Here is a 15,624-nt window from a genome sequence, read left to right on the forward strand (position 1 = left end):
ATTAGTAAGAGAGAGTCATTTATTGCCTCAAAAGATGTAACATCCAGTAACAACTATTACAGTCATTGAATGACTCCTCTCACAGTACCATCAAGGCAGCTCCCTTCTTTAGATCACTTTACAGAGGACTAGTAAGGCTCAGAAAAGCTGAGCAGTTACCTTATGTCACACAGCAAGTGGCAGAGCCAGGATTTGAATCCAGATGCCTAAGCCAGTGGCATCTTGACCCCAGACTCTGCCACCTATATAAACTCTTCACCACACAAGTTAGGGCAGGACCCAGAGCAATAAGAAAACCAGCTCAGTACTCAGACCGATTCTGCTGCCAGTGCGTAATCTACCAGCGGAGACCAGAAAATATTCCGCTCGGATTTTTGATGATAAATGTTACTTTACACTTTTTTCGTGTGTTCCAGGAAGTTCCATGGCTACACCTCCCTGAAGGAGTACTATGAGGAGGAGAGCTGCATGAGGTACCTGCACAGGGTGAGTGCCTGCGCTGGCACAGAGCAGTGTCACTGCATCTAGCTTCACCCACTCCCACAGTACAACGGATTCCCTGGTCAAAGTTCACCCAGAATCTGGCTGGAGCCACTGTACCGTTTTACTTGTTTTTTGTTTGTTTGTTTGTTTGTTTTGTTTCGTTTTTATTGAACCAGAGTCTCTCCCTCTGTGACCACCATCCACCAATCCCAGGGCTTCCCCTACACCAGGGTACCCCCAAGTTTATACACAAGACTTAAAACAGCAGCACTAACTTCCTTTGACAGATAATACTGGCTGATTTCTGTTTTCGTAGGGGATTCTTCTAGGTTTCTTACTATCCTGGACCCAGGTTTTTTTTGGTCATTGTATCCTTTTTTTTTTTTTTTTTTTTTTTTTTTCATTTTTCTTTTATTATTCATATGTGCATACAAGGCTTGGTTTATTTCTCCCCCCTGCCCCCACCCCCTTTGTTTTTGTTTGAATTCCAGTTCAAACTGGAGTTTGAACTGAGGGCCTCACTCTAACTATGCAGCCGTCTGCAACTTGAACCACTCCACCAACCCTTTTGTATGATGTTTTTTTCAGGATAAGGTTTACATGAGCTTTTTGCCCTGGGTTGGCTTCAAACCGTGATCTCCTAATCTCTGCCTCCTGAGTAGCAAGGATTACAGGTGTGAGCCACCAGCACCTGGCCCATTGTGTATCTTAATTTGTGTGTTGCTTAGAACTAAACTCCAAGTTTCTGCCATGATCTGGCCAGCACAGAGTGGAGCAGGTATATCACTTTCTGTATCAAAGTGATAAGGACCATGTCTGCAGGCAAGTAGACCGTTTGCACAGATGTGGTCTTTAGCAGCTGCAATCAACTTTCTGTGTGTTAGTGTGTGCGCAAACAAAATCTCCATATGTGTTTGAACCCGAACTACCACCAAGCCAGTCTCTCTCATTCTGTCTTTGCACACTCACTCTTTTTATACAAACTTTTGTCCTATCAAGGTCAACCTAGTGGTTTGGTCCACCATTCCCCCAGCTAACACAGGCAGTTGGGAGTTGCAGCTCTGCCATCCTTTCAGCAGTGAGCCTTCCTGGTTCAGCATTGTCATCTGGGCTTTCGGCATTCATTTAAGCCACTGTGGCAACAGGCAGCTGTGTAGAGCCTGTCAGAAAGAGCTCCAGGATTGCACACTAAGCACAGCCTCCAGATGGCTGCTCAGCAATGTCTGAGTCCCCCGGCCTGTGTCCCCTGACCCACTCCCCGCCATCAGTACCATCTCCACCAAAAAGCAAAAGGAGACTATTGGCTGTTTTGTCAAAGTACATATTGAATGCCAAGAGTCGGTCCCCTGATGTTCACTAGCCTACCCCTGAGTTCCTTTTTTTTTTTTTTTTACATTGCCAGGATCAAACCCAGAGCCTTGCACATGCTAGACAAGTGCTCTACACTGAGCTACTGCCCCAGCCCTTGGTTTTTTGAGACTGGGTCTTCCTGTGTGCCTCCAGGCTAGCCTTGAACTCCCTATTGAAACCAAGGCTAACCTCCAACTCACGGTCCTCCTGCCTCCACCTTCCCAGTGCTAGGATATCAGTATGCACCACCATGCCCCCAGCTCCCACTCCTGTTCTCTGCCTTCAGATCCTTCTAGAAAGTATCCTTCGTCTGCAGAACACATTTCATTTTTCTTCCCCACAGTGTGAACTGAAGGACTGTGTACATGACTCTTGATAAAGTCATGTCTTCTGAAAGGCTTGGCTAATCTGAAACACTGTGAAGATAACCAGAAATATTTTGCCAGTGTCACTGAGCAACTCCCTGTCTCCATCAGAGCGCACAGTCCCTTAGGACACTGGGAGCTTTGCTCCTGCACACACCCACTGCCAGGCAGCGATCACAACCAGTGTGTGTGATGTTTGTGACCCACCTGTTCAACAGGCTGAGTCGGGACCCTCTTCTCCTTGCCTCAAAGACAGGTCTGGTAGTGAACCTAGGGCCTTGAGTCCGTGTTAATAATTTCACCCTGCTTGGTTCCTTACTGCAGATCTATGTGCCTCTCATGCTGGTCAACGCAGCTGATGACCCGTTGGTGCATGAAAGTCTGCTGACCATTCCAAAATCTCTCTCAGGTTAGTGTGCCTTCCCACTGGGCCCCCCAGCCTCTCAACAAACTGCCACAGTAAATCCTGTCACCTTTGCTGTGCTGTCAGCTCCTGGGGAGCAGCCTCTTTGGGAAGGGCCTTCTCATGGTGGTGTTCTTACCCTGCCTAGCCTGGTAGTCCTAGGGCTGGCAGGACCTGGGCAGAGCCTCTGGAGTTCCATCCTGTGCAGGAGGAAGGACCATCCTTGATGTCCTTTGCCAAGAGGGCCTTGAAGGGGGGTCAGCTGGTACTCTGCAAAATTCTCTCAGGGCCATGGTTCCATTAAATAGAGTTTGACTTAAAGAGATTTTTAGACTTAAAATTTGTCCTGGAAAGCAAAACAAACAAAGCCAATTCTGCTACCTCTGATAACAGCCTCTCCATCTGCTTTGAGGATAAAAATATAAGCAGCTGAAATGGCAGAGAACATTGCTCATAGAACGTTACTGTGCAGACAGGCACTAAAGAAGGGAGAGAGAGAAAAAACAGGAGACTGGAGGATTCCACAGTTACTTTGTGATTTCAGACCACTGGGACATCTCTCCTGCCCTCTCTGTCCTCTGATTAAATTTCCTCTGGCAAATATCATAGGAACTAGAAGGGAGAGATAGCCCTCTGCTTCTCTCAGGCCCCCAGCTGAAAGGGTAGATGACATAGCAGATACAGGGCCACAGCCTGCCAGAGCTCTGTTACACTGCTCAGCATGGAGGCTGCATGTGTGGGAGGCTTGTCATGTGATAGGCACCATCTCCCATCAACCTCAGGCTCCCTGCACACACACAGCCCACTCAGCCACGTGCACAGCAGTGAGAGAAAGCAGGAGCACTTACTGTGGACCTCACAGTGACATTCACAGTGCTGTCACACAGAAAAGTAAAAGTGGCTAAAAAGGGAGAATAAAGGGGGAAAGACAAAAAAGAAGAGGCTGGTAGACCAAGCAAAGGGGACACTATCTTTTACTCCCTTGGGAAGACAGGTGCCTCTTGTGGAACCCTTTCCCACACACTTGTAGTCCTGGCCTTTCCTAGCCTGCATGGGACCAACCTAAACATGGATTCATAGAGGTTGTCCACTCTGGGGTTGGCCATCTAGTATGTGGCCTTGACAGCTTGGGCGTCCTTTAACAATTTGCAGCTAAAGTTTGGAAGAGTAATGCCTGGTGAGAAAAGTCATTGACACCACAGAATTCTCCTTGTTCTCTAACATTTGTCCTCTCAGTGCTATTAGCCCCTCCTCAGAAGGTGTCCCCCGCCAGATTAGCAAGTCAGACCCTGCATTTTAAAAAATATCCCAGAGGCACAAAGGGAGGTGTAACCTGGGGAGGTCACAATACCTGTGCCTGGGTTCCCTCCCTCTACTCCTCCCCTTTTCCTCCCCCAGGTTCTGATCTAGTCAGTCTGTGGATTTAGGGGATTTTAAAAACTCTTCAGGTAATTCTAATTTGGAGCCAAATTTGATAACCACATAGAGCTCTAAGGATTTCTGAAGGTGGAGCTCATTCTGTTCCCAAACTGGTGAGGTCTCACTGACTCACCCACCCATCAAAGCCTGTCCCACTTGGGTGAGCAAAGTTGACCTCTGCCCCACCAACAGCACACCTCTGATCTCCAGCCCTGGAGCCAACTAGGGCGCTGTAATGCGGGTGTTCTTCCCTTCAGAGAAACGGGAGAACGTGATGTTCGTGCTGCCTCTGCACGGGGGCCACCTGGGCTTCTTCGAGGGCTCTGTGCTCTTTCCCGAGCCCCTGACGTGGATGGATAAGCTGGTGGTGGAGTACGCCAATGCCATTTGCCAGTGGGAACGGAGCAAGTTGCAGTGCTCCGACACCGAGCAGGTGGAGGCCGAGCTGGAATGAGGCCTCTGGACTCTGACGCACTCCAGTGGCCCTCTGGAACCTGCGTCCTCTCCCCCACCCCCACCCCGCTGTTCCAGGTCTCCCATCTCCCTCTGTGACCTGGATCTGACCTCACACCGTCAGCGGGCACCACCCACCATGTACACCTGTCTCAAGTAGGCACTCACCCTGGGGGCTGCAGGCTATTTTTGTGCTTAGTTACTGGTTTTCTCCAATGGTGACAAGCAAGTGACAGGATTCTCACCTCCCTGTCCAGTTTCAGCATCTGATTGCTTTTAAGCCAATTACATCTAGTTTCCCTATTAAAAAATGTGTCTGAACAGCAGTTTTGCTTTGCCAAACAAAAGGCTTTTCCCTGATAGCAGTGAAGGATGTGTGCTGTCCTGTGACAGTTGTCCGTGACCTTATCTAAACCCTGACAACAGCTCAGCTGGAGTCTGAGGGTCTGGGTCTCCTGGGCCAGAGTGAGTGCTGCCTTTAACGTGCCACAGAAAAAGGGCCAGGGGTGTGGCTCAGTGGTGGAGCACTTGCTAGCATGCTCAAGACCCTGGGCTCCATCCCCAGCACTGGGGAAAAAAAATTCCCTTGAATCTCAAGCCACGTTTCTCCTAAGGCACGTCCTCACACTTTGCTGCTGAGGGTTGCATGGGGCACTTTTTAAAAATTCGGCCTCCCAGGTCCCTCCCCTCAGAGAGGCTGGTTCAGTGGGGTTGGGAAGGAGTCTGGGGATTTTAATTTTTGACAAGTGCCCCAGGGGACTCTCATCACCAAGCAAATATGGGAAACCTGACTCTACAGCACTTTTAGAAGTCGTTGGTGGCTCATTTTGTTGAAATTCATAGTCAACCATGTCTCTTTGCTCCCAGGGGCCTCCAACACAGCCAGGCCTGTTGTGGAGCTGCCCTCGTGTGACTGCAATGTGATGTCCCCAAAAACGCCCTGGGTGGGAATGGGCATGGGGTCTGCTTCTTGCCGGCTGTATGACCCTGGAAATGTCCCTTTGGACTTGAGTCTCTGTACCTTTGACATGGGGGCTTGGACCAGGTTGATTGCCGAGGTGACCACCAGTTCTGAAGTTCAATGACAAACTCAGTGTCCTGAGGTTTGAGAGAACCAGGGGGACCCAGAGGCCACTCAACCAGTTTGAGCATGTAGATGTCAGCATCTGCCTGCCTTTCTTTTTCTTCCCCTTGTTTCGTAGAAAGATTTTGGGGAATCTTTTTAACACTCAATGGTAATTTTAGTTTTTTAAACCCAGGAGGTCCCTCTAATTCTGGCTTTTGATACCAAGCAGATCAAAAGTTGGTTCTGAGTTCAAGGAAAGTTATTTCCAACTCAAGAGGGTGTTATTTTGAAACCAACTGTTTAACCGAATAGCCTCTGTTTGTTGTCTGTTGGATGGATCTTTCTAGAATGTTCTCTCAAGTGGACATGTCAAGGTAGGTGTCACATACTCCTCTGCAGTCCTGTTGTACTTGACACCTAAGAACCCTGAACTTTGCGAAATCAGCAGTTGCTATCTGGAACTAAACAGGACTCTAAGCGACAGAACCTGAGTGACAGACTGCAGTATGGCATGACTCTGTGGGTGTTTAAGGGATGAAGGAGCCATTGGAATGCCTGAATGTGACCCTCGGCCACAGGTGGAAGTGGAGTGACTGTGACAGTAATGTCTGTAACTTGAACAAGTTGTCTTCTGACAATCACCTTATCCTCCCAATCATCTCAGAAACAGCCATTCCCTCAAAAGAGATTTCTGGGTCTTGACTTTGCTTCAGTCTAATTTCTCACCCTCACCAAATTCTGTTACTGTGGCTTTTATTTCTGTAATGTACAAATTGGCACTTTTATCATCTACCCCTCAGCTTGAAAGCTAGTCCCTCTCCTTCCTGTTACTTTTCCCTCCACCCAACCACAGCTCTAATCTAGAAGATTCATAAATCTGTTTCCTGCTCCTCCCTTCATTCCTCAAGACTTTATGAAGATAGGCCAATCAAGCAATAACGTAGTAGGACTGAATCACCGTCCCTGAGGCGAGGGGCTAAGGCCACATCTCTGGACCTACTGACAAAGTAGTGGCTCAAGTAGCACCCCCTTCAGGAGAAAAGTCAGTCCTGTGTCACACACTGGGAGGCAGTGGGGGAGCCTGGTCTGCACAGGGGTCCTGGAGACCTGAGGAGGACAGGCAGGACTGGGGCACAGCTTTTGTTGTCACACAGCTGGAATTCCCCCCCAGGACCGGTGGCAGGCACAATCCAGCTGAAGCCTCTCAGTGTGTGACTCTGAATAGCACTCACTTTCCATTTTGTTTGGTTCACATGAAATCAACTGAAGCCCTTTATTCAAGCTTTGGGCTCTCGGGGATGGAAATGAGAACATGACTGTGGCAATCCTACAGGACAGTTCTTGTTTGTCCTTGAATGAGAGCACAGAGATGCAAACTTGTCTAGTCAATGAGGGGACACACTTTAGATGCGGGTCACTCTTCCTTTCTCTGGCCTTCCTTGCTTTCCTTCTCAGTTCTGGTGATGGTAGAAATGCCCTTCGTGCTATTGAGGTCTTATTTTGGTTATATTTTTAGAGTGTTTGCATGTTCTATTTTAAAATCAAATTTAGGATAAACTGCAGCACTCTGGGCAATTCTGTGGCAGGGATAATGTTAAAAGCTGAGAGGGAGAAGCACCACATTTCTCTAGCAAAGCGCCCTGCCTCCAGTTTGAAGACAGTGATTCCTGTCAAACCAGAATTATCTGACCTGATAGTCTCTCTGATGTACCTGTGTTACAAGGAAGGTTAGCAGACTTGCAGAAAACCTTTTTTCCATCCTCCAGTGAGTCTGCACCAATGATTGCAGAACAGAGTGAAGACACAGAGTTGTTTGTCATTACCATATTCTTATGACCTCTGTGTGGCATTTTTCACTTGCAGGGAACCTTGGGATCTACCATGACAGTAGAAATATACCTGAAAGGGGGTATTCCTTTCTTAATTTCATGTTATAGAACCAGAGTCAGAGAGGCTTAGCTTCTTACCCCCACTTCTAATTCATACTGGACAAGTGGGCAACTCACTTCACCTCTCTGAGCCTGTTACCTCATCCTAGGGCATCTCTAAGACACCTCATCCATTTGCATATTATTTGTCTGATCATTGCTAAACATCTGTTTGAACTTGGCCATTGCAGGTGAAAACAGGAAAAGGCAGGGTCACGGCCCCAGGCTTATCTCCAGGGGCCTTGGGGAGAGGGAGTTTGTCCATTCAGCTTTTCCTGGTTAGGACCCTGGATGTCAGCCAAAGCTCTGTCTTTGACTGGTCTCTCTTCAAGTCTCCGTTATCACCATGGCGTCCTCGCTGTTCTGAGGGTGGTCTCGTGACTGTGGCAGGTGCCAGAGTGAGAGAACTATCTCCATCCAGGCAGTGCACGGAGAGTTAATTCCCAGGCAGAATCCTTCCTGCCCAGGCTTTCATTCTAAACCACAGTCTTCCTGGATCTAAGCTTTTGGGGGCAGCTGAGCGTGTGTGGCCTGCATCTGAATGAGAGCCCTCTTTGTAAATGGGGACTTGAGCTGGATTCTGCCAGCCCCAGGGAAACAATACATGTGTTCTTGCTTGTGGTCACCAACAAGCAGGTGTCAGAGACGTGAGAGGCCTTTCTTTGCCTGTGACCTTGATCCTGACTTGGAGCGGAAGCTCACTGAAACACTGCATGGAACTGAAGGAGCTCAGGTCTTTGTGCTTTAGGCAGACAGGAGCATTTCGCTATGTGTCACAATCTCATCTGGAATTGTCTTCCTTGCCCAGAAAGCCTTAACTTGCCTCTAGAAAGCCCCCTGGAATTACACCAACATTGAGGCGTAGGAATTCATACTCTTCTGCTATGGAAGCTCGAGCAAGGCCATGGTCAAAACAGAATTCCTCAAAGGCTCTTAACTATGTTCTGCCCCCCACACCACCCCCCCAGCAGCACCACTGATCTAGAATGGGCTCAGTTGCCTCATCTCTGGCTCCTCTGTCCTCCTGGCCTTACTCTTGTTCAGAGCTACTTTGGAGTACTCAAATGCTTCAAAAAGCCGTGAAAAGTGGCGGGCCTGTGGCAGTTAGAGCTAAGCAGTTGCGGCCAGTGTTCTCTGTCACTTTGTTACCTGAGCAGAGGGAAGCACCCCCAGTTCAGCTTGCTTTGGCCAAATCATATTTGAAGAAAAGGGGACGGGCTCTGCTGGCAGAGGGAACCAGAACATCCAGAGCCCAGGCCCCTGTCTCTCGCCTGTGTTGCCGCCGCTCCCGCCTCGGCATGTGGTAGCCCCGTGTCGCATATTGGCCCTTGGGATCAGGCCACAGAGTCCAACTCGCCAGCCATTCCCACACGCCCTCCCAGAACGTAAGCGGCCTTCCCTTTGGAAGAATCGGTCCACCATGTTAGTTTTTCCTAGCATGCACGTGGAGAAAGCTTTCATGTGTCGCTGATAAACAAGGTAAAGATTATTTCTGACTGGTGGATTATGTCTGACCCCCTGAGTTCCATGAAGTCCTCAGCTGTGAACTTGACTCCTCTCAATTAAGAATGAGATACATAACCTCCCTTCTCCCCTTTCTGGTCCCCATTAGCCAAGAAATCCACTATTGCCATAAGTTGGGGACAGTCCTCTTAATAGGCCCTGCAGAAATCGCCTTAATCTCATTGGCTTTTTCCTCCCGCACTGAGCAGACAATTGACCCCCAGAACAGTTGCCAACCCCCCTGTTCCCAGCCCCCACCACGTTTCTCCCAGACTCTTGGGTGGACCATGGTCCTAGATGTCAGACTTCACTCTTGCTCAGTTTTCATTTTGGCCTCTTTGGTTTTCCTAAAGCACAGGTCCACGTAGAATCTTGTCATCTCCCCATACCAGTTCCAGACGACCTTCACTGCATCCGAGCTTTCGACTTCTGCCACTGCTGCCTTAGTGACGCCAGGGGCAGGGGAGGGGAGCGAGTTTGCAGCTCTCCTTTTCCTGGTCAACATATTCTTAGGTTGGCGGGTCTGCTTGCAGATTGATGTACGAAAACCATCCCTTTCACATTCCCGATTCTTGTTTTTTGTGTTTTGTTTTGTGTTGTTCTCTTTGAGTTTTCTAAAACTTAAAATGCTGCCCCGAAAATAACTGTATTTTTGAGTTTGTGTACTGAAAGCCTCCAGGCTGCTGGATCTTTTTCGGGGAGTGGGGGGGTGGGGGGGGTACAGGATCCTTCAGAACGGAGGCATTTAAGATTTGCAACTAGCAATGCAACTTTTTCTAAATCTGAAGATATTTACCTTTATTAAGAAATGATACTAAACAGTGGTGTCCTTGACCATTTTCTGTTCTCATATTACTTTTGATTCTGTGTGGTAGTGAAGAAAGATGATTACAAACAAAACTGTAATTTTCTTATCTTTAATTCAATGGAATTTCTTTACTTAAAAAAAATAAAGACTAAAAATGTAGCACGGCTGGTGTGGTTTGTCTAGTGGAGATGTTTCTGTTGTGGTTCTCCAGTACTGGGGTTTAAACTCAGGGCCTTGTGCTTGCTAAGCCAGTGCTCTACCACCTGAGCTACTCCACCAGCCCTTTTTGCTGTTGCTATTTTTCCCTAGGGCCAGCATGGACTGTGATCCTCCTACTTACACCTCCCATGTAGCTGGGATGGCAGTCGTGAGCCTCCACACCCAGCTTTTCTTGTTGTCGTTATTGAGAGGGGGTTTTGCTAACTTTTTTTGCCCAGGCTGGCATTGAACCACAATCCTGAGAAGTTGAGATTACAGACATGAGCCACTATACCCAGCTAGTGGGGATTTTCTACCTAAAAGGATTCCTCCTGTCTTCGCTGCACTCTGTGCTTAGGGAACTATGCAAAACTCCCATTTCCCCAGCCTTGCAAACAAACGCCAAAGACACAACTGGCCCACACATGTCCTCACAAGCCAAGAAGTGAAATAAGTAAGCTATCGACATGTCAGTCACTTCCTAAAGTCAACCATGTAGGCAAAATGCCAGGCCAATGGAAAAAGTAAGCACGACTTACATGGTCTTGGAATAATGTTCTTTGAAAGACCAGGTGAGTGTTGCTGAATCAAAATCACATCAGGTTGGATGGGGAATGGTGGTATTTTCTTCTCTCTGGGATCTGTCTGAGCCCATAAGAAGGATCTCTCAGGCCCAGCAGGCTTAGCCAGGAAAGCTGTACTACCAAGAGCCTGGCACTTGGGGCTCTCCTCCTTCCTTGGCCATACACAGCCTTTGCCAAACTAGGCCAGATGGGGAGTGTTGACTTGGGAAGGTGTGTACTAACAAGATCTCACAACGCCCAGTGTCACATCTCAAAGCTCCTCCCTCTGCTAGGCATGTTTTCCCCAATTTCCTGTCTCCCACGAACTAGACTATTTTGGCCAAGAAATGCAACTTGCAAAGAACACTAGCTATGAGGAGAATTCATGGAAGAGGTTTCGGGAGGTGGGTGCCAGCAGCATGTCACCATGTGCTCCACCTGTGATGTAAACCCCTGGCCATCACTACCGCTGACACGTTTTTCCTTGTACCTCTCCTGAACAAGGACCAAGGCCCTGGTCCTCTGTGGAACACTTTCCCATGGTGAGAACAAAATGCCTAACTGGATGACCCTCCAGATAACAGCCTCCTCTCCTCATTTCTCTCTTGAGTGTCCTTAGAGCGTGTTATAGGAAGGTGCCTGCCATTTATCTGAGTGGTTGAAAGACATTACACAGAATTTGGCCCTGAACTGCTGAATCTGTCCCCAAAGGGGAAGAATTAAACGCCTCTCTCCCTGTGGCTTAAGTGACACCCAGAACTTCGTTTTGATACTACAGTTGGAAATACCTCAGTATCTCTACCCACCACTGGTTATTTCCTCCTTTATTTGGGGAAATTTTCCTGGTATAAATGAAGTACTCACTTCGCTGTTCCTCTTTCCTCTCCCACCTGCTCCTCCGCTGCCCCCAAAGGTAAAGCATGAGTAGCAACAAAGCCAAAGGGATTTAGAATCAGAGTTGCTGGGTCAGGGCCCCATTCTTAACCCTCTGACCCTAAGTAGGATTTAAGGTCAGATTTTTTTTTTTAACCTGGAAGACAGGAATGATTATAAGAATGCCTGCCTCAAGACATTGAGAGGTTCAAATAACTCTCTTCAAAGAGCTCATGTTACTTTGGACAGTGGTTTTGGCTTTGTCTGTTTGGTTTCCACTCAAAAATCATCTCCCAAGCCAGGGTAGAAACTAGAAGTTCCCAGCCAGGCGCAGTGACTCATGCGTATAATTTCAGCTACTCAGGAGGCAGAGATAGGGAGAATTTCAATTCAAGGTCAGCCCAGGAAAAATGTTAGCAAAACCCCATCTCAATCTGGGCACGGTAGTGCATGCCTGTGATCCCAACTATAGGTGAGGGATGGGCAGAAGGATAGTGATCTGAGGCCAGCCCTGAGAAAAACACAAGACCTTAACCAAAAAAATCACTAAAGCTAAAAGGGGCTGGGGGTGTGAATCAAGCAGTAGAGCACCTGCCTAGCAAGCATGAGGTACTGAGTTCAAATGACAATACCACCAAAAAAATACCGTAAGAAAAAAAACTAGAATTGTCCGCATGTTAAGCTCCATACCATGGCATCCAGGAGGAAAGCTGAGATAAGCCTGGATGTGTGTGTGATTGTCCAACCCTAATCCTAATCTCCTCCCTATGGCCCCCTAGAAAAACCAAGGCATCCTGCCTGCTGACAGAGCTACCTCTGGGCACAGCCCCAGGCAGGAACTCACTCCTATTCCAAGACATTCGGCCTGTGAGTGCTGCCTCCCCGCACGGGCTCTGCAGCCCTAGTGGAAGACCGGCAGCCTAGCTTGCCTGTCCTCTCTGCTCAAGTGCATTAAATCCTTAAGTAGTGCGACAGCAGTGTAGGCGCTTCTGGTGCCTCACCTTCTCTGTACATCCACACAGGGCTTAAGCAGGACACTTTTTTTTTCTTTTTTCTTTTTTTTTTTTTTTTTTGCAGTACTGGTTTTGAACTCAGGGTCTTCACCTTGAACCACTGCACCAGCCCTTTTTTGTGATGGGTATTTTGGAGCTAGGATCTTGTGAACTATTTTCCCAGGCTGGCTTCGAACCGTGATCCTCCTGATCTCTGCTTCTTGGGTCGCTAGGATTACAGGCGTGAGCCACCGGTGCCAGTCCCAAGCAGGACATTTTTGAGCCACCTAGGGAACTTGGGAAGATATTGATGCCCAGGCTGTATGCCAGACCAAGAACATCAGAATATCTGGGACAGGGCCAGGCATGGTGATACATACCTATAATGCCAGCTATTTGCGAAGTAGAGATGAGAGGCCATCCTAAGCAAAAAGTTATTGAGACCCTCACTCAGAACAAGGTGTGGTGGTCATGCTTGTAATCCCCCAGTTACATGTGAGGCAGAGGTGGGAAGATCACCGTCAAAGATCAGCCAAGGAAAAGGAACAAGACCTTTTGAAAAACAACTAAAGCAAACAAGGACTGGGGTTGACTCACCCAGTCTTCGAGTGCATGTTTAGCAGGCATGAGGCCCTGAGTTCAAAACCCAGTACCAACAGTTGGGCACCAGAAGCTCATGCCTATAATTCTAGCTATTCAGGAGGCAGAGATCAGGAGGATAGTGGTTCAAAGCCAGCCCAGGCAAATAGTTGGTGAGAACCTATCTTGAAAAAAACCATCACAAAAAAGAGCTGGTGGAGTGATTCAAGGTGTAGAACCCTGAGTTCAAACCCCAATACCACCAAAAAACAAAACAAAACAAAACCAGTACTACCTAAAAGAAAGAAAAAACTTTCTGGGGCTGGGTCCAGGCTAGAGTAATTTTAGTTTCCCAGAGGGTTCCAGCAGGCAGAGAGATTGCAAACCAGTGCTTTGGATGCTTTGATGAGCTCTTTAAGTGCCGTCCTCTGACGTTACAGTAAATATGCAGGCCCGAGAGTCTGCAGTGGGACCTAAACTCTGCCTCGCTGGCAAGCACCCAGGCAGGGCAGTGTGCAAGGAGCACCCCATGAATGCTGAAGCTCCAGGAGGTCCCGTAAGCTTCCACACCAAGCCTGCTGCATTTCCTCTGCACCAGAGCCACGTGGGCCCCCCACAGAAGTGGGAGCAGAGATGGTCCAATGCTCCCCTCAGGTGCCCCTCCACCTCTTTTCCTGGCTGGCTGCTGTAAGACAAGGGCACATGCCTCTTCCAGGAGGCATCACCAGGCCACTAGGCAGCACTGGCCTCCTCCAGTATATGGCCTGGTGAGCTCGAGGCTCCGAGCAGTGGCTAATCCCGTTCCAAGGCTCTCTGAAGCTAGGGCTGTTTACTGAGCTCTTCACCCACCCCTGGAAGAATGGCCTTCAGAATCTGCTGTCCCCATTCCCAGAGGGTCACGAGGACAGCAATGTAACCCTGACACCACCTTCCAGTTTGCTCTGCTCCAATTACTGCGTGGCAGAAAGAAGCTGTTTGGGCAACAAATGATTGTCATAAAAGTAATGCTTCCTTGTTCCCCTTCCTATGGCTGATGGCTTTCGAGAGTATTTTATTGTCCCTCTTCCTCTGCTCATTTTAGGGAGGCACTTAGAGAATCACATACATAGGCAGCTGGAATTTGTGGGGCTGAACAGGTCAGGTTTTAACATTCATGGACCTCATACCCATTCTCCCAAGTGCAGCACCACCTTCCCAGGCAGGGTGGCCTGTCTGCCTGGTCCATCCAGCCCAGCCCGTGCCCAGATGAGGACAGCAGGGGGCAGTGCAAGCCCACAGTCGAGCAAACTCACCAGCTCTCAACCTCCTGACTTCCTCCTCAGAAAGTCACTGGGTTTTCTTGTCAGACAGGGTCCCTGAGCTAACGCCCTGGTCCTGCAGACTTTAAGGGGGACCCCAGCAGCCTGTTAGGGTTTGAGTAAAAGCTACGGCTGTACCAAGAGCCTGCTGCCTGGCATCTGCCTGCAGTTTTCTCCTCCATCCTGATCTCACTCATAGATTTAGAGATGCCACAAATCATGAAGGTCTGGGTTGCCCCCAGGAAGATTCCTGGCACTTAGGGGCTGGAGGAGAGATAGGAGTCAACCAACAAACAGGATTAACCACTGACCACTGTTCCCCTCAGATTTGAAATATAACTATTTTATTTATTCATTTTTGGCAGCACTGGGGTTTGAACCCAGGGCGCCTCATGCTTGCTAGGCAGGCACTCTTACCACTTGAGCAACTCTGCCAGCACTGGAATATAACTCTTTTGTGTGTGTGTCTGTGTGTGTGTGTACTGGGATTTGAACTCAAAGCCTATACCTTGAGCCAGTCCACCAGCCCTTTTTTGTAATAGGTTTTCTTGAGATTGGGTCCCTCGAACTATTTGCCTGGGCTGGCTCTGAACTGCGATCCTCCTGACCTTTGCCTCCTGAGTGGCTAGGATTACAGGCGTGAGCCACTCTGCCGGTCCTGGGATATAACTCTTGAAGTGTATCTTGAAACCATGAAAAGTACTCATTCCTTTAAATTCTCTAACTCATCCCCATCTCTGCTGTCTCCTGCTCTGCCACCTCTGCAGAGGTCCCCAATGCCTTCCACCTGGACAATGCTTGTCTCCACTGTCATCACCACACCCAGCTCCCAACGGACATTATTACCCACACTCCCGTCCCTGAATGTCTTCCTAGAGCTGGAGCTCCTGGGATGTGCCGCAGGGTGAGAGGTGGAGCTGCTGAGCCCCCTCCAGCCCTAGGAGCTTCCTTTTAGGTTTATATACTAAGGGTCTGTATAAGATTTGATTTGAAAATGGGGAGCCTCAGCTTTTACGAAGTAGTTAAGAGGGACTTGGTGTGGGGGGGTCCTCATTGGTCAACCTCTCCCCGTTCTGCCCAGAACAATCATAATTTGCCATGACTCCACCTCCAGCTCAGAAGTACTGAGTAAATACCATGGACTGCTGACTGTGCTGGGTTTTTTTGGTTTGGTTTGGTTTGGTTTTTGGTGAGAGTGGGGTTTGAACTCAGGGCTTCCCTCTTGCAAAGCACGTGCTCTACCGCTTGAGCCACACCTCCAGTCCATTTTGCTCTGCTTTTTTTTAAGATGGAATCTTTCAAACTATTTTTCCCGGGCTGGCCTTGAACTACGATCCTCCCAA

The 15,624-nt window shown here is 48.6% G+C and overlaps 1 protein-coding gene across 6 annotated transcripts in view; it reads left to right on the plus strand.

Annotated features, from left to right (window-relative positions):
* The window catches only part of Abhd2 (abhydrolase domain containing 2, acylglycerol lipase), a 91,405-nt gene extending 81,468 nt beyond the window's left edge, over window positions 1-9,937 (plus strand). For 5 of the 6 annotated variants that reach the window (XM_074061680.1, XM_020165479.2, XM_020165477.2 and 2 more), the window contains 3 exons: window positions 417-486; window positions 2,523-2,607; window positions 4,278-9,937. In XM_074061680.1, coding sequence (XP_073917781.1) covers window positions 417-486; window positions 2,523-2,607; window positions 4,278-4,474 — 352 coding nt within the window. In that variant the 3' untranslated portion in view covers window positions 4,475-9,937. Of the gene's footprint in view, window positions 1-416; window positions 487-2,522; window positions 2,613-4,277 lie in introns of those variants that run through there. The other variant, XM_074061681.1, reaches the window with a different exon arrangement.
* The last annotated feature ends 5,687 nt before the right edge of the window (window positions 9,938-15,624 follow it).

This window comes from Castor canadensis, chromosome 19 (genome assembly GCF_047511655.1).
Source record: "Castor canadensis chromosome 19, mCasCan1.hap1v2, whole genome shotgun sequence".
Taxonomy (NCBI): domain Eukaryota; kingdom Metazoa; phylum Chordata; class Mammalia; order Rodentia; family Castoridae; genus Castor; species Castor canadensis.